This window comes from Centrocercus urophasianus, unplaced genomic scaffold, assembly GCF_019232065.1.
Source record: "Centrocercus urophasianus isolate 14NV4802_14NV808 unplaced genomic scaffold, USGS_Curo_1.0 seq_14, whole genome shotgun sequence".
Classification (NCBI taxonomy): Eukaryota; Metazoa; Chordata; class Aves; order Galliformes; family Phasianidae; genus Centrocercus; species Centrocercus urophasianus.
Window position 1 is genome coordinate 18,820,375 of NW_024884586.1, and position 25,519 is coordinate 18,845,893.

General features: G+C 37.6%; 1 protein-coding gene across 1 annotated transcript; it reads right to left on the minus strand.

Moving 5' to 3' along the window:
- Positions 1-998: 998 nt before the first annotated feature.
- VPS39 (VPS39 subunit of HOPS complex) lies at positions 999-25,468 on the minus strand. The gene is made up of 25 exons (XM_042813708.1): positions 25,385-25,468; positions 23,935-24,000; positions 22,593-22,657; positions 21,234-21,276; positions 20,098-20,192; positions 18,967-19,065; positions 18,213-18,305; positions 16,105-16,288; positions 15,501-15,621; positions 15,041-15,161; positions 14,080-14,209; positions 12,765-12,907; positions 11,744-11,887; positions 11,046-11,187; positions 10,771-10,857; positions 9,227-9,300; positions 8,599-8,697; positions 8,242-8,359; positions 7,642-7,770; positions 7,083-7,185; positions 6,168-6,213; positions 5,238-5,387; positions 4,950-5,084; positions 4,270-4,361; positions 999-3,197 (listed from the first exon to the last, which is right to left on the minus strand). Exons 1-25 carry the CDS (start codon positions 25,455-25,457, stop codon positions 3,122-3,124), a joined length of 2,628 nt encoding a protein of 875 aa, XP_042669642.1. The 5' UTR covers positions 25,458-25,468; the 3' UTR covers positions 999-3,121.
- Positions 25,469-25,519: the final 51 nt, after the last annotated feature.

A 25,519-nucleotide genomic window follows, 5' to 3' on the forward strand; every position in this document is an offset into this window, starting at 1 on the left:
AGAACTGTTGCATAGTCACAGATACATGCATTAACTGTTTGTGAGTAGTTTTAGCTATAGCGACACTGTTGACAGCCAACTTAATTTCCAAGGAACTGCTTACTTTGGTCCATTCCTATGAAACTAAGAAAGCAAACAAGGAAAATAACATCAAAACACAAAATGAGAAAGACTGTCTCACATATGGATAACTTCATTTCTAGGGGGATTAGTATCAGCATAATGCCAGTAGTATCGTTAGCACCATTAGCACCAGTGGTCAAGACAGATGTGTATCTACATTTCAGTTAATTTTCTGTCAGCAGGTATGAACAAATAACAAACACCACTAACTATATTATATGGCACTTAAAATACACATAAATATTGAAGATGAGTCTTGATGATATCAAGACTCCAAGGAATGCTCTCAGTGTTTTTTATTGATTGTTCAGTCTTTATTTGTTGCTGTTTCCTCCACCCCAGTTCAACTACCTGTGAGGGAGACAGACTTTACCTCAGAGCCAGTATCTCCCATTTCTGTAGAATGGGAAAATGAGCATGTATGTTCTATTTCCAACACCACAGTAGTCTGACCTAAAAAAGTCAAGCAACTGCATAGCTGTGAGCTTTACTATTTCCTGACTTCAGCACAGTGTTGTTCAGTCACCTTCCCCCTGAAACAGCATATCACCACTCAAAAAACCACATCAATGATTTTAGGATTCTCTAGTAAATATGTATTTAATTGTATAAGACTTTCAAAAACATTATTCAAAGGATACAAAAGTGTTTTTAGTAGTATTTTGAGAACATTCACAAACATACTATAAACTTGTAAATCCAAAGCAGAAGTTGAGAAACAGTAACAGCTCTCAGGTGACATGGCCTTATCTGAATTACGCATTAAAGCAGAAGTGATACTGAGAGTCCCTGCATTAAATCTGACTTTCAAAAGAAAGCAAAGGTTATTAAAATAAAGCCCAGAAAGCTTAACTACACAATGACTGACACACACACCAGTTCACAATATTTATTACAATCTATTGCTTTAGACAAACCTGCTGTAGCTGCTGTATGGTTAATTAAATCCAAGCCACATTGTAAGAACCAACAACAGCAACAAAAATACAGCACAAATCACTTTTTTGTAAAGGCTATGCAACAAAGATGAACAGAGGCACAACCTTAATCATGAATGTAAGAGCACAATGAAGTTCCTCATATGCGAATACCACTCTCCAGATAGTAGATGATGGAAGTAAATAAAAATCGTACTAACAGTATTAAATCCAAGATAGGTAAAAATCAGAGCAATATTGTCGTATTTGTATATAAAGAATACAGGGCCTGATAAATACCCTTTTTTCATTCTCAATGATCTGTAAACACAACTCTCCCAAACTATCTTCCCTCCGCACCTGAACTAGTATATAAAGACCTATACAGAATGTGCAAATTGAATATAAGTACGTTAGACTCTTTTCTTCCAATAGAAGAAATACAAGGTTAAAAACACTAATACCACAGATTCCCTCTTCCCAGACTCTACAGAAAGACCTTAGTAGCAATATCACCCAAGATATACAAGCACAAACGTAGCAAAACACTGGACCATGAAATTCATAGGAATGCACAGTATATAAACAATAAATAGAAACACGTGGAAAAGGAAAACAGTCACCAAACAAAACCATTAGCAGTGGTAAATTAAAGTGAATTAGGACTCCTGACAGCTTACTGCAGATCTGTTCCTAAAATAAACACATCCATGTCACAATGGCTTAACTAAACCTACAAAGTTAGCTGAGATTTAGTTACACCTTAGGCAGAAAGGCTTTATTACTCAATCATTAAAATGTAACATCTGATAGTTACATATTATGAACAATATTATCTAATTATTACAAATGTGTAAGTATTGCTGGAGTCAATTTGGAGACAAAGATCAAGACAATTAACTTATGTGCTACTCCTTCCTTTTCAATACTGCTGCTCACATTCTTTCTGCACCAATCACACGTTTCAGTATTTCCAGTATCAATGTGCGATAGATTACAGCTTACTGAAAAATTAGTTAGACAAAAAGGTTACAGCCTACAAGGAGTGTGGTACAACCCAGTTTTTGCAATTTAGACCTCTGGCCCAAGAGTAACTTAGGAACAGTACCAGCCCGCACAGAACACAGTTGTTCCAAAGCATTTGAGAAACAGAGATGTTGAAATAGTCTAGATTTTACTTCAGTGTTGGGAAGTGAAACAGTGACCAAAGAGCTTTATATACATAACATCTTAAGCGTAGTCAAGAAGTTCAAGCAATAACTGTAGTTCAATCCCTCAAAAAGTTGCTTTCCAGGGTGTTCTTTGCTTTACATGAATACAGATGTGACCTTCTTAGAACAGTCTCTGAGCTTCCAGTCATGCAAAGAGTGACCAAAGTCAGCCAACAGCGCACAAATTATTTCAATTTACAGTTCTTAAAAAAAAAAAAAAAGCAGCGGCTCTTCAGTGATGCATTTGCTGTTTGCCTGACTATCTCCCGTGCAAATTCTTTTTATCTGAAAGTCAGGTGATAACACTGAACACCAATAAAGAAATTCCTTTGGCCAACATTTAAATATTCCCATTACTGTGATAAAAATAAAACTATTTTCTACATCTCAAAATAGGCATAGAAGCCTCCTTTATGCCATATATATAGTGATTTACATGCGGTAGTGATACAGCTGCAATGACTCAAAATACATTTTCTTTTTTGAATGACTATTTACATACAAGGCCAAATCACAATACTGTTACCCCAAGGAGGACTTCTGCTGTATAAGTTGCCTTGTGAACAGCTTACAATTGTCTGACAACTCATTTCACAAGTTGGAGTGCATTACAAAGCTTATGGCTGATCGGTTTTTATTCTTCATCTGAGTACTGAGAGGTTCAACATAGTTGTCACCACTATAATGACAAGATTAAGTCATTTTCTAATAAATCAATATGACCATATTGGTACAGTCTGTCCTTAGATACAAATGACTTCTACTTAGTGAGAACCTAGAAACAAGCCTCAGTAATCTCAGAAGCATCAACTTTTTAAGCCATCACTTCCGAACTTCATAGGAGTGTTGGGATTATTGAATAAGTCCAGGTCAGGTGTCCAACGTGTTGACTTCTTTGGAGCAGAAATAATGCACAACTATTGCATTAGGGTATCGGGCAAATGCGCTGTGAAGAGATAGAAACAAAAAGGTCAACTTTCTTTTGAAACACAGCAAATACAGTTCTCTCTGTTGGAACAAGAACAGACGAGTGTCAAAATCAGAAAAAGGTGCTTACACAGAACTGGCTCTTTCCTATTGAGATTTCACCCTGAATATTCTGTCGGATAAAATCAAACAAAAGTGTTCTATGGATTATGAGAGTATCATTAAAAAAAAACCAACCTATTTTTATTTCTATAGGCACACTTTTCTTCGAAGTCACTGGTACCATTTTTTATCTGACTTTGGATTTAAGTTTCATCCTAGTTTTTGGGAGATGTGGTAACTTACTGACATGATAGTCCTTCAAATCCTTACTGAAATTCACAGCATTAGAAAAGCCCTAGACAACCAAACCAACATTATACACACAAACTTTAATTCTGATGTTACAAGCTATACACTAATAAGAAACTTGAAAATGCAAAGCATTACTATCTTCAGACTCATGTTCATTAAAATATTTTGGAAAAGAACTATTTATTTTGTAATCGTGAATGCTAATGATATTTTGGAACAGTTCACACCAAGAAGATAAACAATTAATGATCGTACGGCATTCCACTGGAGTTTCAGATAGAAAAAAAAAAAAAGTCCATAATGTTCTATACCAACCCATCATTACTTACTAGGAATAGCAGAAGAAAAGTTACTGGAATCTAAGCATCAAGTGAAACAGTTCTATTTTTACATGTTTTAAGATTGCTATACTTCAAAACATAAATTAGACAGGGAATCACAAAGCCATCAGATATAGAGCTATTCCACATGCATCTTAGTTTGAGATTCTTCACATTGTTCTTCTTAAATTGCAGCTAAAAAGCAGTTATTAGGCAGTGTTCTTACAAAAACATTCTCAGTATCAGATACGATTTTCTGCCTTCCGGAGTAGTAAAGTAAGATGTCTTTAGAATTTCTGATGGCATGTACATAGATACATACAGACACAAACACATAACAAACATGTATACACACATTTTAAGATTTGATTCACATTTGATTTTGTTTCCCAAACTTTAAAGCACATGCTCTCTCACCTGTTGCCTATCTTCTTTTTACATACAGTGCACACCTTCTCCTCTGTAATTATGCACTTTACTTGCTGATGCAATATTCGCTCCTCCTGAACCTATGGGACAGTAAATAAACTTGCTTAAAAAGTAATAGAATGGTACAGTTCCTTTCTAGACTGGTGAAACTAAAAAACTATCAGAACATTCAATTTTCAGTGGCTGTATCTACATCAGCAAGTTGTATTGCACAAAATAAGGACTTGGTCTTGTGTAGAGTAGAGCAGGTGATAGTGAAGACCCAACATCAACATTACAGGTATTCCAGGATTTTATTTTGAGTTACTCTGAACCACAGCCTAAAGCATTCTACCCATTAAGAGAATTCAGCTCACTACTGAAGTGCATCCTCTGATTTAGTTTATTTGGAAGAAATCCAGCCCATGCTCTCCAAGACCATCCTGCAAAGCACCCCAGGGCACAGAGAGTCCAGAGACTCACAAAGGCACAAGCTCCATCCACATTAAAATGACTGCACTTGCCATCACACCCTGAAAAGGGGACATTCAAACTATCTGGTGCACATTTACTAATTTCAGGTGAACTACAGCGCCATCCAGAGAAAACACATCACATATAAGGAATAGTTGATTAAAATACCAAACATCAGCTTTACAACATAATTCCACTTGGTTATGGGTATTTACCCTCAGAAACTCAGCATGGAGAAGATTCTTGAGTACTTGATTGAATCTTTTCTTCTGGGCATTTTCTTCAAGGACTTTCTCTAGGAAGATTCGAATCTCACTAATCTGTGTATTTGCTGGAAGAAGGTTTATTGCCTAAAGCAAAATATATCCAGTTAGGAAAAATTACAATAAATAGACAACAAAATATAAGTTCACTCAATTCACACTGTAGCATCCTGCACACACACCTGCTCCAGTATGTTCTGCCTACAGTACAAACTTAAAGTACATACGAGTCTTTCCTACCTTGGTGGTATCCAGTTTGCTGTGATGCAACTCCAACACCTGCAGAGCAGCCTGCAGATTGGCTTGAGGCTCCAGCACTTCCATCTTGATTGGCCCCAAGCAATGAACACTAGGTGGGGAGAGATACATCCGGAGCAGAGACAGATAGACCTGTTACACAAAAGGAAAGCTGCTGAAATCATCACACTCATGAACTCAGGAAGCAAGAGTACTAGTAAAGTACTATTTTTATTTTTTATTTTTATTTTTTGCCATTCAAAATTCTAAGTCATTTAAGCAGCTTTTTTCTTAAAACCACAGGAAAAAAGATGTACGAGTGATGTTCAAAGACTTTTAAGACTTATATTGTATGTTAAGGTTTTTCTATAAAAGTAGTATCTTTTAATCATGCCTCCCTCATTTATCTTCTATAACTCATCTTTAGAAAACAACACTTTCATTTTTATCATTAACTTTTTTGTAAATGTAAGTGGAATAAGAATGCAGTACTTTATCTAAATTGCATCAGGAATTTATCTGCAGAATATATGCTCAACTCAAATAATGCAGCAGCATTCACAAAAACAAACAAAAAAATAAAGTAAATTTGTCCTTGTAACTCCTAAATTCCAAGAGGTTATACATAGGTTCCTGTACACCTCACACAAAATCCAAAGCAAAAAGTTTACATTCCCTACCACGGCACAAGCAGTCTACATATGCATCCAACCTGTTAGCTTTATGTTTTTGTTGTCCCTTTTTTTTCAGTGCTTCAGGAAAAAAATATTACGAAATTTTTTATTACTTATATACATTAAATATATATTTTATATGCAGCCCAAGACAATTCCTCTTCACTCACTGTGGCTCAGGCAAGTCAAAAGGTTAAGTATCCAGGGTCTAAAAACATCCTTACAGAAAAAGGAAGTCTGCAAAGATGGAGCTACTTACATCTTTGTTGCCATCTTTGTTTCTGTCATAATGTTTATGGCAGTAGCTAGAACAGAGAAGAATCAAGTGAAATGCATGAACAGATTTTGACCCCAGAAACTTATTCCAGAGAAATTATCATCTGAAAGTTCAGTTGCTGAGGCCATCCACATCAGGTGACCACATATCCAATTCTGATCACTGGTTGCTTTGCATTACAATGCTGAGAAAAGGCAGGTTTTGTGCATGTCTTCCACTTCCATTCAACTTACAAAACTTTCACATTGAAACTGAATTTAATACCTTGATTTCATTATATTAAAAAAAAGAATGGAAGGGGGTGGAGTGGAGATGTTATTGTATTTTAATCATTTTAAGGAAAAGATGTCTCTGCTAGGCATTTCATGAAACTAACTTCAGAAGAACCTGGACTGAACAAGTGTCACTGTTTAGACATTCCTGTCAGTACTGGATTCTATTTTCACATAAATACTTCAGATTCACTGAGATGGTTTCCTGGCACAATGGATCCAGAAAAAAAAAACCAACACATTTTTGCTACAGGGCTGTGCTAAATGAAAGAATTTAACTTGCACCTGGACTAGTGAATCCCTGTGATAACAGAAGGCAAGTAAAGTAACATCCACAAGCTCACAAACTAAAGAAACCAGTGGAAAGCAAGCAGTGGAAAGCCACATCTGACAGTAATGAAACAAAGGACTCATTTGATGTGAGTAATATTGCTAAGAAGTGGAATAACAGAAGAATGTGAAAAGTCAATCCACAAGGGGATTACATCATTACCTGTAATCAACAGATAACTTGAAGAGCCCAAAACTCAAGGAAACATGGACACAAGATCCTGAAACCAGATAGCACTCACGCTCCACATACAGCAATAACTCACTACAAAAATCTATTTTAAAAAATCCTTACTTTTCAGCCATGTTGGTGTCCTTTAGAATATGAACATAAATAAACAGAGCTTGCTCATGCTTCCCCATACGACCCAAGAGCAGAGCACGTTCTTCTAGAAGGCCTAGTGGTAGGATGAACGATTAGTCAATAGCTACACTTAAAAATGACAACATAAGGTCCATTACTAACTAGATTAACAGAAAAAAGAATAAAATGGAGTTTAAACATAAAGTTATACAAAGTCTACTACAAAGTAGAGATAGTAATATTTTTGAATTCTCAAGTAACTTTAGGATATAACTAACTACTGAGGAATTCAAGCTCATCTAAAGGTTTGGCTAAATACTTAAGTGACAGGAGATGTCACTGAAGGTCTTAAGCCAGCATTTAAATGAGTCCTGTGGGGACTGAGAAAAACAGTTCTGCCAGCATACATACAGTGAATACACACACAGCGTGTATTACAACAGATCTAGCCATCTTCTCTTCTTTTAGTTGCTATGATTCTTAATAACTGAGAAGGTTCCATTGTAAAATAGAAGAAAGGTTTAGTTTAGGCTAAAGGAATTGAACTCACCGTCAAAGGGAAAGTCACTAATTAGTCGACTAGGTTCATAACAACTAGACTTCTCCAAAAAAAGGAGGAGTTTTTTCCGGTAATCCCCTAAGTCTCCTCCTTCCTCCCCAGCAGGCACTGCAGATTTATCTGTATGAAAGAAAGAATATCAGTTACCATATTACAACTATTTCATGACACTAGTAACAGAAGAGGAAAAAATAAAATTAGGATAAACCACATTCTAATGAAACTGTTCCATTTGTAAGAGTTGAGTGCACCTGACAAATAACTTCAGGTTTCTAAAACACATGGACAAGTGTCTGATTAGACAGTATATGGTTAACCAAAACCCACCTCTGCCCTTAACAGAATAAAGTGAGCAGTAGCTGTCATTTTTTTTAACCATGAGCAAAGTTGTAACTCAGTCACTTAAGATTTCCAAGGTAGCAAGAAACTAGACTTGCCTACAAACCAACAATTTCTGCTGTTCACTTTCTTTCATCATTTAGGGTATCTTCTCCTTCTCAATATGAAGAGTAGAGGCTTAGAGCAATACACTGTGAAAGTTCCCCTGTGCCATCCCACTCCCCTGGCCTACCAGAAAAGGCTAAAACACACCTGCAGGGAAAGAGTTGAGATATTCTTTCATTAAGCCCTGCACTTTCTCACAGTACAGCTGGATCAGATAGTTGTGAAAGTCTGCGCCAGTTTCTTCCCAGACGTGAATGATGTGTTCCTGTAAACACAAGGTCTGATTAGTTAAAGATACTTACTCTGGAAAGTAATTTGCTAAAAGCAAGCAACAACTCCATACGTCATGGTTACTTTTACCAAGCTTGAACTCAAGATTTTATTTCCTGCACAAGTTACAGCAAAGCTAGCATTCTCTGAGACACTACCATGTACACCTTGAGATCTAAAGGCTTATATGAACATGTACTAAACATAAAGCAGTAACACATATTGAGTTCTTACCAGATATGGAATAGCCAAACTTTTAAAATTTTCAATCAAAAAACTGAGCACTTTGTCTCGTGGCAATGCTTCCACTTCAGGGAGGTCTTCTGTAAATATCTGTAAAATGAAATTTTATTCACTGAATGTTTTTAAAGTGCTGCAATGTATTTTCTCTGAGGCTGAATGAAGTTCAGCATATCATTATGTAAGTCTGAAGAGTAAGCACAAGCAGTAGTAAAAAAAACCATCCAAGCAGCTTATTTAGACACCCAGAAGATATCTCACATCTGAATAGATGACCAAATTTCCACTTCTGTCAGCACATATCTTTTACAGTACCCAACACCTCTCAAATACAGAAGTCAAAGAAAATTAAGAAAAGGAAATTAACATTTAAATATCCAATCATGCTCTCATACAATAATGCTACACCAAACTCAAGGGTTCTTAGCCACTTATTATAAAACAAGGTATTCTAAGAATGGGAAAAAAAAAATAAAATTGATAAGCTGTCCTGATCCACCTACTGCTAAGCTTTCTGTTACAATGCTGAATGCAGACAATATCAGACACTAAATTGGATTTAATGTTACCACATGCATTCTTACACCATATGCTGCACTAAGAATCTCAGTGGCAAACTTACTTTCAGTCCATCTTCAGGATAATCTCTTAGCACCCAGACAGAATAGGAAAATACCAAGTGCAAATTCTCCGCACCTGGAACACAAGAGGCAGCAGTGCTCAGCACCATATTCCTAAAGATCTACCTACTCACAACACAAGAAGATGCTTTCAGAGATACCCACATTTCAGTGATAGTAAAATTCTTTTCTGTTTTCTCCACTCCAATCAAGCAAATCACACATTGCAGTCTAAGGACACAATTCATTACTTTGCAAAAATGATTTCAAACAGGAGCAAAAATTAACACTCAAATACTAAGCGCCTCAAAATTTATACAAGTCAGACCAAAACCATGTTCTATTCTCTTAATCAACTCCTAAGCATTTTCCTTTACTAACAGTACTAATTTTTCTTATTAGAGTGAAAAACACTATACTTCTAACTTGTGTAGTTTCTTTCAATTTCCACTTTTCAGTCTAATGTCCTCTATGGCAAAGGGTCAAATCCTTTCACAGTAAGTAAGAAATTAGCAGCTGGTATAAGTCCATCAAGATGAATTTATCAAGATAACAATCCTTACAAAAATAATTTTTTAAATAACAGATTATTTTGTTAGGCTATAATCTGAATATCACTACAGATCTCTAATAGGTGAGTGACATTATCAAATTACACCAAGTGTAAGAGACACAGCACAACAGGAATGGTGTCAAAGCCATGGGAAGTAACATATTATCATCGAATAACCATGATGCTATCAAGAGCCAGCAAGAGTTCTTTCAAGAAATAATGAATAAGAATATTAAATATATACGTATATGGATGGATACACAATCTGAAATTATACATAAAAACTAGCTTTGCCGGTAAGTGCGAGAGAAAAATTTATTTCTCCCATAAACTACTTTGAATGGTTGGGTTTGATTTACCAGTACTGTGATAAATGAAAGAGTTGTGCATTTGGAATTAAATAATAATAACTCATATGGGAAGGGACTATTCTTAACAACAACAAAACCAGAAAAGGTCTTAAGTAAAGATGAACAGCCAAGCTAGGCAATTTCCTACTACAATGTTATATAACCAGCAACTAGAACTGTTAGGTCATAACCCAGATTAATCTAGACACAGGTTATAACTTAGATTTATCTACACACAGAAAATAAAAGCTTCATATAGGACTCTTCATTTTGGGAAAGACACTACAAAGCCCAGCAACTAGTAGCTAGACTTTCCACTGGAAAGCCTATCCCAGAAGTAAGGCTTTCCTTTCATCAGTGATGGCAAACCATGACCAGAATAAAATACAAAATAACATGGTATATTTTCTTACAGTAGATTTTTTTTTTTTTAAGTCAGAAATAAGGAATGTTTACCAGTAAGATTCTCAAGTTTAAACTGGACACTCCTGAGCTTTAATTCTTAAAGTCTGCACCACGCAAGAAAGCAGACTAGACAACGAGGTTGTGCTTTAGCTTGATAGTATCTATGAAGTTTCTGAACAATAGAATAACTAAAATCTGGAAAGAGCAACACTTCCACAGAAACAATGTAGACATTTACCCAAATGCTGCAGATACTGTACTGTCCTCTCATGACCCTTCAAAGGCGAGTTGGCTTTCTTTGATTGATCCACCAGCACCTGTAATGCTTTCAGACAAACAAAAAGGTTAATTCCTTTACAAGCATAACTATCATTCCAATTTAAGCCACAACAAGCTACTTGAGAACAACAAAAAAAAAGCTTTGCTGTAAACAACATGCAGGCAGTAATAACACAAGATTAAGAGCGTATGCTCCTATCCCCTCCCTTCTCCTCATCCCAGCCCCACACCTACCTTTCTCATGCAGACCTTTCTTCTCATACAATATTATGAGCTCACTGTATTTGTGAGCCTTCTTCAGTACGTGTTCACTCTCCTCAATGTGGCAGTGATTGTTCTCTAGACGTAGCAGTGGTGCCACAAGCGCTACATTTGTCTGCAAGCAAGAAGGGAGCACTCAAACATATTTCTAACATTCTAAGTTCTTCCTAAACTTATAGTACACAAAGTGAGTTGAAACAGAGAAATTGCTCAAGAAGCAACAGTTTCACATCCAGATCAAGCCACATCTTCCTTAAGAAGCTCCATTCCGTAACTCATCAGAAGAGAAGAGAAACAGTACATCAAAGCAATTCCCCTTCCAGAAAAGAGGTCTGCTTTGAAAAGCATTATTGACAACAAAAGATAACATTGCTGCATTTAACAGTAAAGGCAACACAATAAGCAATGGTTAAAATGCCAAAACAAATAAGCAAGACAAAGTTCATTTCACTGCGGCACCTACAAGTACTTCCTTTCATGAAACTGCCTTCTGATAAATGAGAAAACTAGCTGAGACCAAAGCCTCCAACATCATTTCTAGACCAAAAGTGAGACAGTTTTTGTTTGAGAATTTGACATAATCCCTTCATTCCGCTCAATTTTTTCATCCTGATATTGCAACAGAATTTGCATTTTAATAGGAACAACTTCTAAGTCAGGTGAAAACTCACATGGAGGTAACACTTTAACAGGGTGGTATCAATTATTTGTAACAGCTTCTTTTTGGATTTGATTGTAGGTGTCCCTTCCATGAGGGGTGAAGTACTGGATTGATGGTCGGAATCATTTAGCTTCTTCACCAGCTGACTCCTTTTCTGAAGGACATCAAATGAAAATTTAGTACCCCAGAAACTATATTCCACCAAACAAAAAAAACTAAACAAGTAACTTAATGAATTGGTTCCTTAAGAATTTTTACTATTTCCAACTGCTCAACATACCATCTTTTCAACCACATTAAGGTATATAAATTTGTTTTGCAAAAGTGTAGTTTCACAAGATGTCTGAAATATATATTTAACCTGAGCAAAGACATTTTTAAGAAATCAGGAGACACTTAAAAAACTTGGAGAACTGTTGTCCCCTTTTTCGAGGTCCGGTCCGCCAGGGGCTAGTGCCATCACCTCACTAGGGCCATTAGTGACACAGACATCAATATGAGGAGTAGCAAATGGCATTTATTGTAACTAAAAGGTGACTTATGTATCCTAAGTGCTTCATCTAGCCTCTTAAGCATGAACCACAAGGCACAAAAACATTCGCCTGAACACAAAGTTCCCAGTTAGTCTAGTAAGAATAGCAGCAGAACAATTCAGAGTCCAGTTGCACAAAAATAAAGAGGTCAGAAAGTTATTTTATCCACTGCCTCCTGTTCAACTTTATCGTGCATACTTTAGACCAATTTTTTGAATAGAGTGCCCTCCATAATAGTTACCAAACAAAACCAAAAGGTCAAGAGCCCAAGACCTCTTCAGAAAGCTACTGAAAACAAAATACCAGACTCAAATTCGGATCTGAGTTCAGGAGTAAATTTTATCCAGATCTCAGAGAAGCCATGACCACGAAGACAGTTTAGTACGGCTAGCCAAACAGAGCTGGAGTAGATGTACTGCCTCCTGCAAAAAATCTGCACAACAAAAGATGCTGCAGCTTGAATAACCCTGCTCTAAAAACAGACATAGGAGTACTCACTTGCGTTAGGTAGTCTATCAGAGCTAAATGTGCCTTCTCCAGCTCTGCTCCAGAGAGCCCTGGCAAGGGGTTGGGATACTGTAACTGTTTCCTGTAATCTGTTGGCAGTAGGTCAGGATACAGACCCATCACGTGAGTGGGATCTAAGCAAAAAATAACTAGTATTAGTAATCATAACATATAATGTTGCCAACTCTTTAAATGTAACGTAGCTTTAATGTAAAGTTAGCTTTAAACATAGAGTTAACTTTCCAACAGAACTGCCTCATCAACTTGTGTGTCCACTAGATTTCAGGTAACATAAATTGTTTACCATGAGGAGAAAAAAAAGAAAAGCTAGAACAAGGCAAAAAAGCAGCAAGAAAAAGACTTTTAAAGTCCAAGCAGAAGTTTCAACTTGTGCTCCTGTCACACACAGAGGGCAATCCATTACTATCATCCTTCTACTGTTCTACTTGCAGAATCCTGACATTGACAATTTCAACAGTAGGACAGGATTTCTACGAACAAGTAATGTTTTCAGGAAAAAAAAAAAAAAAAAAAAAAAAATTACGAAACCTGAACTGAAAATAGCATTATTCATATTAGCACACCGCTGTTTTCATGGAGTTTAAATAAATTCCAAATTTCCACCCTCTAATTTAAGTTCAAAATATTTCAAGTTAAAGTAGCTTTCAAAAGTAAATATGATGCTAGACGACACCAAGGAAATTTCTAAGTTCAAATGCATAAGGGATGTACTGTCTGTCAACAATGAAGGAATCTCAGTCTTAAGCAGTATTTTATGATGCAGACCAGTCTTCAGGCAATCTTCCAATTATCTTAAAACAAACCTGAAGAATATCAGAGACTATTTTAACTTCCAAAGCCATCAAAAACCTTCCTGGCATCAGTAGCTTAGCCCTTAAAGCAAAAACAAGGTTTAGGGTCCTCAGTTCAATCAGAGGACAAGAATGTAGCAGATCTACAGAAGCTCCTTATTTTCAACTCCAACCTAAAAGTAGACTTTTGACATGTGCAGAAACCTCCAGCCTCCAACATCTGCATGTATGCTATACGCACTGCAAGACCAGGCTACAATACAAATATATTCCGCACAAAGGGCAATTTCATGATTTAAATTAACTTCAGATATGTTGAGCTGAGCACTACAAGAGGCTAAACAGTTGCCTAGACTAGACAGTTGCTATTCACAAGGAGACTGGTCAGCACAAGACAATATTATTTTAAAAAGGAAACCAAAACATACAATGATATGTAAGCTTCGTTACATCTCTCCCAAGCCAGCTATCTTAAGATCAACTTAAGCATTTACCTGTACCAAGCTTGGCAAAAACTTGCATTGACTCATCAAAGCGCTTCTGACAGAAGAGGTTGAAGGCAAAGAGATTCTTTATGTGGTGAATTTGTTGTCGCTTCTCACTATCTGAATCATCTTTCATTTCCTATACACAAATTGATACATATTAAAAAATTTTGGGCAGCACAAATGAGAAGAAAATGCCTTAGAGAAATAACAGGACTAATATCACACAATCACAGAATATAGTTTAGAAAGAATATGAAATCCAGAAGCCTGCTATGCTCAAAAAAGGATAATCTTCATAAGTGGATACCTCCTACATTAATTCTTATGTGCTATGTAAATTGCAACACTGAGATAACCTGGAAGGTCTGAAAGCCACCTTTGGTTAACAATATAACAGAAAGTATATTCACAGTCATTTGCTATTTCATTTATTTTTTTCCCAAGTTCACAATCATACACATAAATTTATTTATTTTAGATCAACACCACAGAAGTTTTCAGAAATCAGAAAATCCTAAAACTGTATAAGCAATGGAATGAAATACACTGCTTCAGCATCTCTAAGAAATGATTATGTAACATACAGGGCTATTACAAAAATTCCTGGTCATTGATAAAACAAAACACACAAAGCTAAGCAACACTGTTTACAATTGGTCCAAAGGCCTTAAAGTCCAACTGCCCAAGTCTGTAAGAAGGTTAGCTGATTAAACACCTAAGAGAGGTAACTCATATGCAAGATAACACCAAAAAAACTAAAGCAACTACATCAACACAGAAAACTGGCAGCATAACCCTAAAACTTACATTAAAAAAGAAATAATAATAATTTGAGAGTGTGTGCAAAGTAGGCAGTAAGGAGGTTAAGGTCTTCAGCCTAGCTGCAGTCAAGCAGTAGACAAACATTCTTTTGCATACTTTTGTACAAGAAAATTCCACTGCAAACCCAAGGATTTGGAGTACTTACTGCCAACTGCAAAGCCAACTCAAACTGCTTATCCTGCAGAAGTTGCTGGATCTGTGTGGCTATGGACACAGGGATGAGTCGCCAAACAAAGTGATTACTTGCCACATATATAATATTTGTCCTGCAAAGAAGCCAAAAAGTTTGTTACCACATCCTAATGCTGAAAAAGAGTAGCACTCTACGAGAAACAATCCTGGCTAATTTATGACAAAGGCAAATTAAGCAATACTACAAAGCGGGAAGGAGCAGAAACATCTCCAGTGATCAGGAATTCCCAGAGATGCTCTATTCTTATAATTCACTCCTCAAGATATTACATACATTTTTCTGTTCACAAACAACAGCAAACTGTTTCAGTGCTATTACTTAAGCCAGGAGAGTATGAAGAGCTCTTCTCCCAGTTTTTCAGCATGCTACCACACAGACAGCTCAACAAAAGCAATCATGTTCTACTTAGTACCCTCCAGAGGTGATGAAGCGTGGTCTCTGCAGCTCAATACTCTGTACCAGCAGTCGGGGTTCAAATGTGCGGATCTCCACATATCTTGGCAGAACAGCAATGATGTAGGGAGGCTGATGTTCTATTTGAAAAACAGGTGAAAATATAAGTTAATTGTTCTCCCTCGACTTTGTGTCACGAAAGAGCAATTTTCCTTGAGGTCCATCTTTGTTTTCTTATTAGCAACAGAAATCAATGTCCAATGCTGACAGCAATTTGCTTACAGACTACAAGGCTTTTTGTTCATCTTTCAATATACAGAATTCCTGCAGCGCTCAAGTGCCCAGAAAAACTTCATCGTCTTCCATTTCAAATATTCTTCCTTTAGAGAAACAGGCATTTTGCCTGTTTCTCTAAAGAAGAAAATAGGCTAAGAGTGAAGATGACAAAGAAATTATAGAATAAACAAGCTGGACTCACTGCACTTGGAAAATACAACTAAAAACACTCTAGAAGCCAGCTGTCTCTCCAAATCCAGCCAGTTTTTAAACACTGTGAAAGTAACAATTTTATCACTTACAAAGGAGCAAAGAGGCAAACAAAACAAATTACTGCTAATTCTCACCCATGGCTATTGGAATATCTGTCCAATTCAATGCACATTTCTGGGTGCAGACCCCTTCTTCATTGAGGACAACAGTTAGATCATCTTGACCAACTGCAACTTTTCCATCTGCTACAGGTGCAACCAAAGGTTCCAGTTGCTTCCCTGTTGGAAATAGTTCTTTGATGGATCCTTTTCCATCCACCTAAGATAATAAAGAAAATAGAAAGCCTATTGTTCCAAACAACATTTCAAAGATATAGAAGAGAAAGTATCTGAAAGCAAGAGCACATTAAATGCTACCTAGTAGAGAGATTCTCAACTCAGATTAATCACAGTTAGGACAAGTCTAACTTAAAATTGCAGCAAGAATTTTCTGCATATGAGCATAACCTAAATAAATGTTAATTTGGAAATAAAGAATTAATACTCTTTTGTCAGAAATGACATATTCCTGTTACCATGATGTAATGTGCAGCAATGACAGCAGAACAGCAGGTCCCAGGCTGCAGCAAGGTGAGGGTTTGCTCAAACACAACACCCACGTGCACAGAAATAAAGGAAAGAAGTTGCTTACTTTCAAAAGGCCTCAGGTATGCAAGATACCCTTTCCTCCACTGCCAACCCTTAAATGAGGTCTGGGCAGGGGTGGATCCCAGTTCCAACCCTCCTGGTCACTCAGGTGCATTGCATGCAGCTGAGCTCCTCTGGGCTAGCCCTGCCTTCCTACCTCAATCACTGGGTCAAGCTGTGACTTAATATTTCTGCTACACATGATAGTAGCTGAGTACATATATTATTCAGGCACATAAAATGCATAGCACAGCAGCAATAGTGGCAAAATTCCCCGATTATCTCTTGGTGTAACTGCAGGATTTCAGTTAGGTCAAAACTTTAACATGGTTTCATTCTAGCATGAGTAACTACTGTAACATAAGAAATAAACTAAAACTAAAGCAAACTCCCCAGTCTTTTTCCCTTCCTTAACCATTCACTGCTGTGGCCGCAGATAATCCAGGTATCTGAACTCAAATGCATACTCCAAGAAAATAAATAAATAAATAAATTTAATAAACAACATGAAAGTGATGTTTCATGAGTTGACCTAACAACACACTGTTGCCAAAACAGACAAGCTTATTCACTCAGTCCAGCTACATCTTCCTGCTGCTTCCCTTGTGTTACAGTAAAGAACTCCTATAAATCATCAGCTAAACAGCAGAGAACAATTCCTCAAAAACATGGATGTATTTTATACATATTCAGTGAAATCCAGCTGCTCAGCAACAGGTTGGACAAGTACCAGAGCCAACACAAAGATGATAGCAAATCTCAACTCTGATTCCTTGAGCAGACACAGGAAGACTTGTACCACTAAAACAGTGGGAATCAGCAAGGACACAGAAAAGGACTGCTTCTACCAGTAGTATCCATCTGAACTGGCCATAAAATTACCATGCAATCTTCCTGCCAACTACAGAACAGAGTTGCCATTCAGTAAATAGATGTATGCAAATGAGGTATACCTCACCTTCATCTCATTTTCCTGTAATATCAGCAGAAACCAATTTTAAAGGTGGAAAAGAGAGTCAAGTATTGCTGTCAAATTAAGCATAAGCAGAAACTGTAATAGTAAATGAATGGCAGTAAGTTTAAAGACTTTCAAATAAGAATTACTACTATTCAGTAAGAGAACAAAAAAAAAAACAACCCACAACTGCAAAACAAACGAAAAAAAACAAACACCTGGTTGCTCCTTCTCCCAAATCAGAACATACTCCTGGTCTTTCCTCATTTTGGAGTAAAGTTCCTTCTTAGAAATACTGCATAAAATGCAAGCTGAGCTTACAAACTCTGCTGCCCAACTAAAACATAAGCATTTGTGCTATCTTTTTCCTACAAGACCTTCATATACTAGTTCCAACAGTGATAAGGAGAAGATCTCTTTGTGGCAAAACTTTGGCTTAAAGGGATACGTTTAGATTGCCCTTTCTAAAATCACATACAACAAGAATACCAAACACTATTTGCCATTGTTTGTCAGCTCAACTTGTGAACACAGGAGCATTCTACAGTCTCTACTGCTATTTATTTCTCCTTAAACACTGAATTTCAAAATCTGTCCTTACCCGTATCAGGTAATAGTCTCTCTTGAAGCCTACACAGATGGAGTTTTCACACCAGGCCATAGATTTGGGTACATCAGGTACACTGAAGTCACCCTGAGGAAAACAAGTCAAAATGACTGTTACAAGAGAAAAATCAAAATAGGAGTGTAACAGGAAACACTGTTGTTATCAAGCTCCCTAGCACACACACACCTGACTTCAGCTGGTCAAAAAAAGCAATGTTCAACTAAAAGGCCAGATTCATACACAGCAATAGGCATGCTGTCAGTTGGCTGCACAACTTCCTAGAAGAGATAACTGGAAACTTTCCTATGCATTTCCAATGCTTACTTTTATCATTGTGGTGTTCTCAAGTGCAGTTCTCTGGGCTTGTTGTCAGCAACTACCTTCTGACTTACTGACATACCTGAAAAAACCTCCCTGAATCTGAAGTTTTTCATGATCCACCTCCAGCGTTACCGCTACATATGCATTTACAAAAGCTGCACACATTAGCTTATTTACTAACATACTACAACTGAACACAGCCTTTTACTTAATTCATGAAACTATACTAATGCTACCAATTGTAGTTTAAACCCTGTATTTGCACCTTTATGTGCTGCTGCTTTGTTAAATCACCACAAAACCAACAGGATTTGGATATTCTAAATACTCTAAAAGTCAGCATTGCCTCTTGTAGGGATTGCATGAAAAAAAACAGTAAATAGAATTCCTACAGAGCCATGCTAGCCTATCAAAACAGTCAACTCACTTGTAGTTCATGGAATTCTCTATCTTTCCAAAAATAAAGTTGTAGCTTCTTCCGCACTGCCACACACATTCTCAGCACCTCTTCTCCATTATCTGAACGCTGTAAAAAAGACAGGCCTAAACTCATCAATACTAACAGACAAAGAAGATAATACAAGGTCAAAAGAATCTTCAGCCTGAAGCAAAGCCATCAGCTGAAGAGTAGCTTTGTTCATTCGTGCCAGAATGGAAGTCTCTAAGCACAAAAACACAGAGTAGGTAAGTGGTGTAGTTGAAAATGAACTTTGGTTAGATGGCAGCAGTTGTGACATCACAGAAATACAAAAAATAGAGCGCTTAATACAGATACACACAGAAACAGAAGATAAGTAGAGAGCTGTCAGCCCAACCCTGAAGACCATGATAAACAGCTTAAGCTCTATAAAGTATAGGAAAGGAAATGAACAACGCAAAGAGTGTGTTATGTTAATAACACTAAACATTAATGACTACCTTTCATATTCCATCTCAATGGAAAAGTTTCCAGACAAAAAATACTAACAAAGCTAAGTGCCTGTACAAACAAACATTGAGGAACTTTGAAGTGATGAGATGCACTTTAAAAGACATCACTAATTTTAACACTTAGGAAACACTCAATACTTACTAGAAAATACTGAATACTAAGTTTCCCATGGGATTAAAAGTATACAGATGATGGGCATTAAGCCATCTCTTCTGGTTACAGACCAGATTTCTGTACAATATGAGTAGGCTAAGAAACCTCGGATACAAAGGAGTCAATAAACCACAGTATACTAACAGAGGATTGTTACACCTCATGGAACCATTCTATGGCCTGGATCTGCCATAACCATCATGGAACTCCTTGAACCAATGCAGTTTAACAGAAACAAAACCAGAATAAAACAAGCAATGGAAATGCTTGGTGATGCAGTGCAAACAGAAAAGCCGCCCCCCACAGTTACCACAGGAGTGCCTTGAAGTTCAAGGTCACAATAAGACAGACACAAGGGGATATATAACAAACAAACACAAAATTAATGAACCAAATCTACACAGCAACATTAAAACTTTCTTTTTAAAAAGGAGGGGGGTAAGGACACCTATGCCATTGTGTTCCTCATCTTACCTGAAGGTCACAAGTAAAGAGAGATGCACCTTTTGCCTTGGAAACCGTAGTGATTTGTTGAAACGTCAACAGGTCATGGACATAAATGTTATTTTCTGTTTTAAACAAAATTCCAATTATTTTTCAATGTTTAACACACTGAGCTCACCATTAATTCATACAAATTATTGCAGTTCACGGTGGCATAAAAAGAAGAATTGTTAAAGAAAATAAGACTGTAAGAAAGGAAAAGGAATCTTCTCCCAAAAACTGAAAAGTAAGTGCCAAGGCACAGAAATACAAGAGTACACATGCAGAAAAGACAACTAACACCAGCTCTGGTAAAAATCACATGAAGGAACTGAGAATAGGTGCTAATCAAGCAGAGGAAGTGGGAGTGAAAGAGACAGCAAACAGGCTAGATCAGGGCAAGCTTGTGATGGAAGACTGTATGAACAAAGACCATTTTGAACTGGCTCCTGAAAGTAGTGAGAAGTGAACAGTTTCAAACAGAGGGTGCTGTGGTCAAGTTTTTGTACGCACGAGGACGCAGGCAGCTGAAATCTACACATGCTGGAGTCGGGAGAGCCGGGACTTGGAGATCATAGAAAAGGGAGTAGCAACATAAGCAAAAACAGACATGGGAAGACCATAAGGTTAAATGGAAGCCTGAAACAAGCAAATTCAGATCTTCCACAACAGGATAAAAGACTGCCATGTGCAAATAAGCTGCATTTTATGCCACATAGCAATGGTAAGTTTTTCATGCATCAAACAAGTTTGTACAACAGAAATTTGAGACTATTCTACAGTCTGCATACATACATACAATATGTAATATGTTAATGCACGTAGGCCTCTATGCATATAAATTGTAGATGCAAACACACACTTTAGCATATATGCACGTTTTTTCCATGTTTAGTCATGAAACTTAGTGTTAACACTTTTGTTCTTCAAGTTGGCTTACAACAAGCAAAGCTGCTTCCCATTCTAAGCTGCACAATGCTTCCTTCACCAGGTGAAAAAGCCTAAATTCTAGAAGACAACTTTTCAACAACTCAAGTACTATGCACATGTGGAAGGCACACCATAAGCAAGCCAAGTAACCGCACCAGGAAGACTTCATTAAATATTAAAATATTTTCCTTACTTACCTAAAAGACTGACCAGAATTTTAAACTGAGAAACAACATGAATCTGAAAAAAAGAATTCTATCAGTGATTTCATCCATGAACTAAACCTCTGAAAGAAACCTGATTATAGATAGTCTAAGAAAAAGCATTAAACATAATCTCAAAATAATAAAAACTATGCTATCTATGCATAATCTTTCTGACAGATATTGCAGTTGGTTTCACTTACACCGTGTTTTTCACAAAGCACACAGAGCTTGCAAACTAAGCTGATTAAAAAAAAAAAAAAACAAAAAAACAATTGGCATGCTACAGAAAGGACACTGAGGTGCTGGAGTAGGTCCAAAGAAGGGCAATAATGCTTGTAAAGGGCTTGGAGAATACGCCCTACAAGGAGAGACTGAAGGAACTGAAGATGTTTAGTCTTGGGAAAAGGAGGCTGAGGAGAGACCTTATTGCTCTCTTCCAATATCAGAAAGGTGCTTACAGTGAGAGCGGGGCTGGTCTCTTCTCATTGGTGACAGGATGAGGGGAAATGGACTTAAGTTGTGCCAGGGTAAGTTTGGGTTGGATATCAGGAAACACTTCTTTACAGAAAGGGTTGTTAAGCGCAGGAATAGGATCCCTAGGGAAGTAGTTGAGTCACCATCCCTGAATGTGTTTAAAAACCACACACGATTTAGCGGAGGGTTATTAGTTAGGGCAGTACGGTTAGGTTGTGGTTGGACTTGATGATCTTTAAGAATTAAAGACCAGAATCAGAATTAAAGATCAATTTAAGAATTGCTCCAACCTGAGCAACTCTACAACTCTAGTACAGGCGTACCTCTAAACAACACGCATGAGTGACAGTAAAAGAGGCTGCTTAATCTTTTTGACATAGATGTTTTCCTGAGCATAACCAATGAACCAAAGTTTTTCCCCCACTAAAAATAAACAATCACATATTCATATGATTATCAGTAGATAATCAGTTACTTTAACTCTAAATTCCAAGTAACATAAATTATATTCACATTGCTACATTTTATCCAAAGGCAAATTATATCAGTCTGTTGGTGTCTTACCATTGCTATAACAACTATTTTGTCAGAGCAGTTGAGCATTTACTGCAAATAACAGCATTTCCATAAATGTCAGAAATAAGCTTGTACATCCCAACGCTTAGCTTTCTGCTTCAGTGAACACACCAAACTCATTGCTGATATGGCAAAATACTGGGCAAGAATACCTGGCTGTGCTGCCCCTAGAAAAATCTATTATAGACTCAGGGAAATTTTTAAAGTTTATCAGAGATTCAAGAAGCACATGTAAGATTGCACTTCTTTTCTGAACACAAGGAATATGATTCCCCATGCCAAGAAAATGTTACTTCCTACCTGCTGAATCTTTTTTGAGAAGTTCTTGTTGGATTTCTCTAGTGTCACTTCAAATCTATTGCAACCTATCAGAAAGATTTGAGAGAGCATATAAACTGAAGTTGCCTTTAAATTTATGGCAGAATAGATTTTACAGTAAATAGACCACAAAGAACTATGAAAGCAAAATCAAATGCTTAACAATAAATGCATCAGAAGGCCTTGTACATCATCAGGTAAGAACTCAAATAACACTATTCGTACTTGTCTGAGAACTTCATCAGTAGTTACATTTTTACCTTGCTGGGATTTCAGATAACAAGATTTAAGCATTTTGAAACCCAAAGATACAAAGACATCCATAAAGAATTAATCAACACCAATCAAGTATCAAAAACTTAAACTGCTAAGGAACACATCACTGCAAAGTAGACAAGGAATAAACACTACACCACAAGGGGTTTAAAAGGAGTTTTAGGGATAAAGACTTACAGACACTTTCTGATGACATAACCTCTCCTGGCACTGATGCAAAAAAGGGGGAGAAATTTACCAGGTGAGTTAAGACACTAGCAACTCAAGACTAGCATGTTCCAATTGGAACAGACGTCCTATAAGTTTCAGAAAAAGCAAGCTGAATTCAGTCTCAATCAGATACAAACAAGTATCTTTCCAATAGTTGATGATCCTGGATAGAAACATTTGGATTTTTTTTTTCCTTTGCTGTCCCATGCTATACTGCATTACTGCATTCAATAACTTGCATTATCAGCTACTATATAGAAACCCAAAATATATATCTATCCAGTGAAAATCAATTAAGTTTCAAACAGAACAGCATTCTCTGTGGCATCTCCAGAATAGCCTATGAGCAATTATAACTAAGAGATAGAGCGAACAGTAGAAACGTGAGAAAGTAAAAATAGTGAAGTTCCTTCTCTCCCAACCCCTGATGTTGATGAGCCCACTGAATAAACTTGCTCTTTCATTCATCTAGTAATCCAACCTTCCATTAGCAGATGACAAGCAAACCTGCAGCAACAAGCACATTGTACTGCTTTTGTGCAAGTTTATGCAGAGTGAGTGCATTCAGAGAAATTACACTTTCTGCAAAAGAAAGATCTGACAACCTTATATAAGGTACACTCTAACACAAACAACAGGCTGATACTACTACCTATCCTTCTTAACTATCTGATAAACAGTGTGTACAGTTCTATTAAAGATCTCACACATTCTTTGAACTCTAAGTAGGGAAAATCATCAATCACACACATTTGTGTTAATATCACAACAACATCTGACATGAAAGAAATAAAAATAATATAATCAACTTCTTGTGTCATTCTTACAATCAACTTACCTACATCCTTCTTGATCCTGTAAAGAAGAAGATGCCCTTGTTTGGTACCAACAAGGAGCCATTCCTCTAAAAGGAGTAGGGAGAAAATAATCAGTTCTGGCAAAGAGTGCCCTATCCAACTAAGCTGTATTTATCCTAACACCTATAAGCTTGGTTCAAAAGCCAAAGAGGACTTTGTATGGCAACCATAGACACATCTCCCTACAGTGCTCTTGTGCAAGTGTTAGACTGCAGCATTTGTTACCACATGACGGCCAAAAACCAAACAGTAAAACAAAAGCTACAGCCAAGACATCAAACCCTGCTTACTGGTACAACTGTAGATAAACAAGCAGTTACATCTTTTTCAATCAAGAGTGTCAATAAGCTATTACTGAGGCATCACTATGTCCCAGGGATGAACACCGCTACATAATAGGGGGAAAAAAATGAAAAGGAGAAGTTCTATGCTTTAAAATAAAGTCATGCTTTTTATAAGAACTTCCCAAAATTGCCAGCTGTGCCTGAATCAATGTGGCATCCTTGCTTAAATGGCATTTGAAGTGCTTGGACAACCAGCAGTCACTTAAGATTTATAAAAGAGAAACTTTTTATATATGAACTCTGCAGCAAAGTTTCAGACTGTTCCAAATTACAGCACTCATAGCAATCAAAAGGCGTAGTATCTTTACCAGTCACTATGACTGAAAATCTTCCTCTTTCCTGAGAATCACATAGGAAAAACATACACATGGATGTATCTTCCTCCTCCCAGTACTTCCCCATTACTTAAGATGCTTGTATTTATATACGTTCTCATCCTCCTGCAAGCTCTTCCTTCCACTGCTTGACTTTACCCAACCATTTCATCTGAGGCCTGTGGGTTTGGGCTCTCCTATACTCTGGCAAGGTAAACACTTTCATAGTGACAAAGATTAAAATCTCAACAAAGAAATAAACAATCTTCGCATCTCATTTGCTATATAATTCTACCACATACGTGTCATTGCCCAACTACAGTGCTATTACTGAGGTGATGGTAAACAGATTTAAAGAGTCGCACTTCCACAGCATCTGAAGGAGTTTTAATAGCAGCTTTGTCTCACAGCAGCACAGTACAGAACAGCCCAAGCAGCCACAGCAGCCTTCCCAACGCACCCGATCAAGCGCCGCAACCCCCTCACCGTGCACACCCCAAAGTACCACCTATACACTTATATAACACTAACACAAGCAAGCAGGCGCTAACGTTAAGGCTAGAAGGCCCCGCTGGCATTAAGGATAGGAACCAGCCAGCACTCAGGGAACTGCTCCCAGCGCTGAAGCGGCCGCGCTCCGGGCCTGCACCGCAGGCGCTCCGCAGCCGGGCAGCCCGCAGCCAGCGGCCCCGAGGGCTGCCGACGAGGACGAAGGAGGAAGGGGGGCTGCCCAGCAAGGCGGGAGATGCGCGGCCGCAGCCCCGGCGGCTCACCCCAGGCTGCCAGGCAGTCGATCTGCAGCGGCAGCTTCTCCAGGATCGGCACGTGCTCGAAGGCGTCGTGCATGGCAGCGGCTCCGCTGGGCGCTGGCGGCAGCAGCAGCACCCGCCGGCCAGGAGCTGAGCGGG

What these genes read in the sequence shown, in the direction of transcription:
- VPS39 (XM_042813708.1), bottom strand. Translation starts at nt 25,457, where the DNA reads ATGCACGACGCCTTCGAGCACGTGCCGATCCTGGAGAAGCTGCCGCTG. An exon ending in CGACTGCCTGGCAGCCTGGG is followed by an intron (nt 24,001 to 25,384) that starts GTGAGCCGCCGG and finishes TACTCCTTTTAG; the next exon opens with AGGAATGGCTCCTTGTTGGT. An exon ending in TGATAGACTACCTAACGCAA is followed by an intron (nt 11,888 to 12,764) that starts GTGAGTACTCCT and finishes GATGTCCTTCAG; the next exon opens with AAAAGGAGTCAGCTGGTGAA.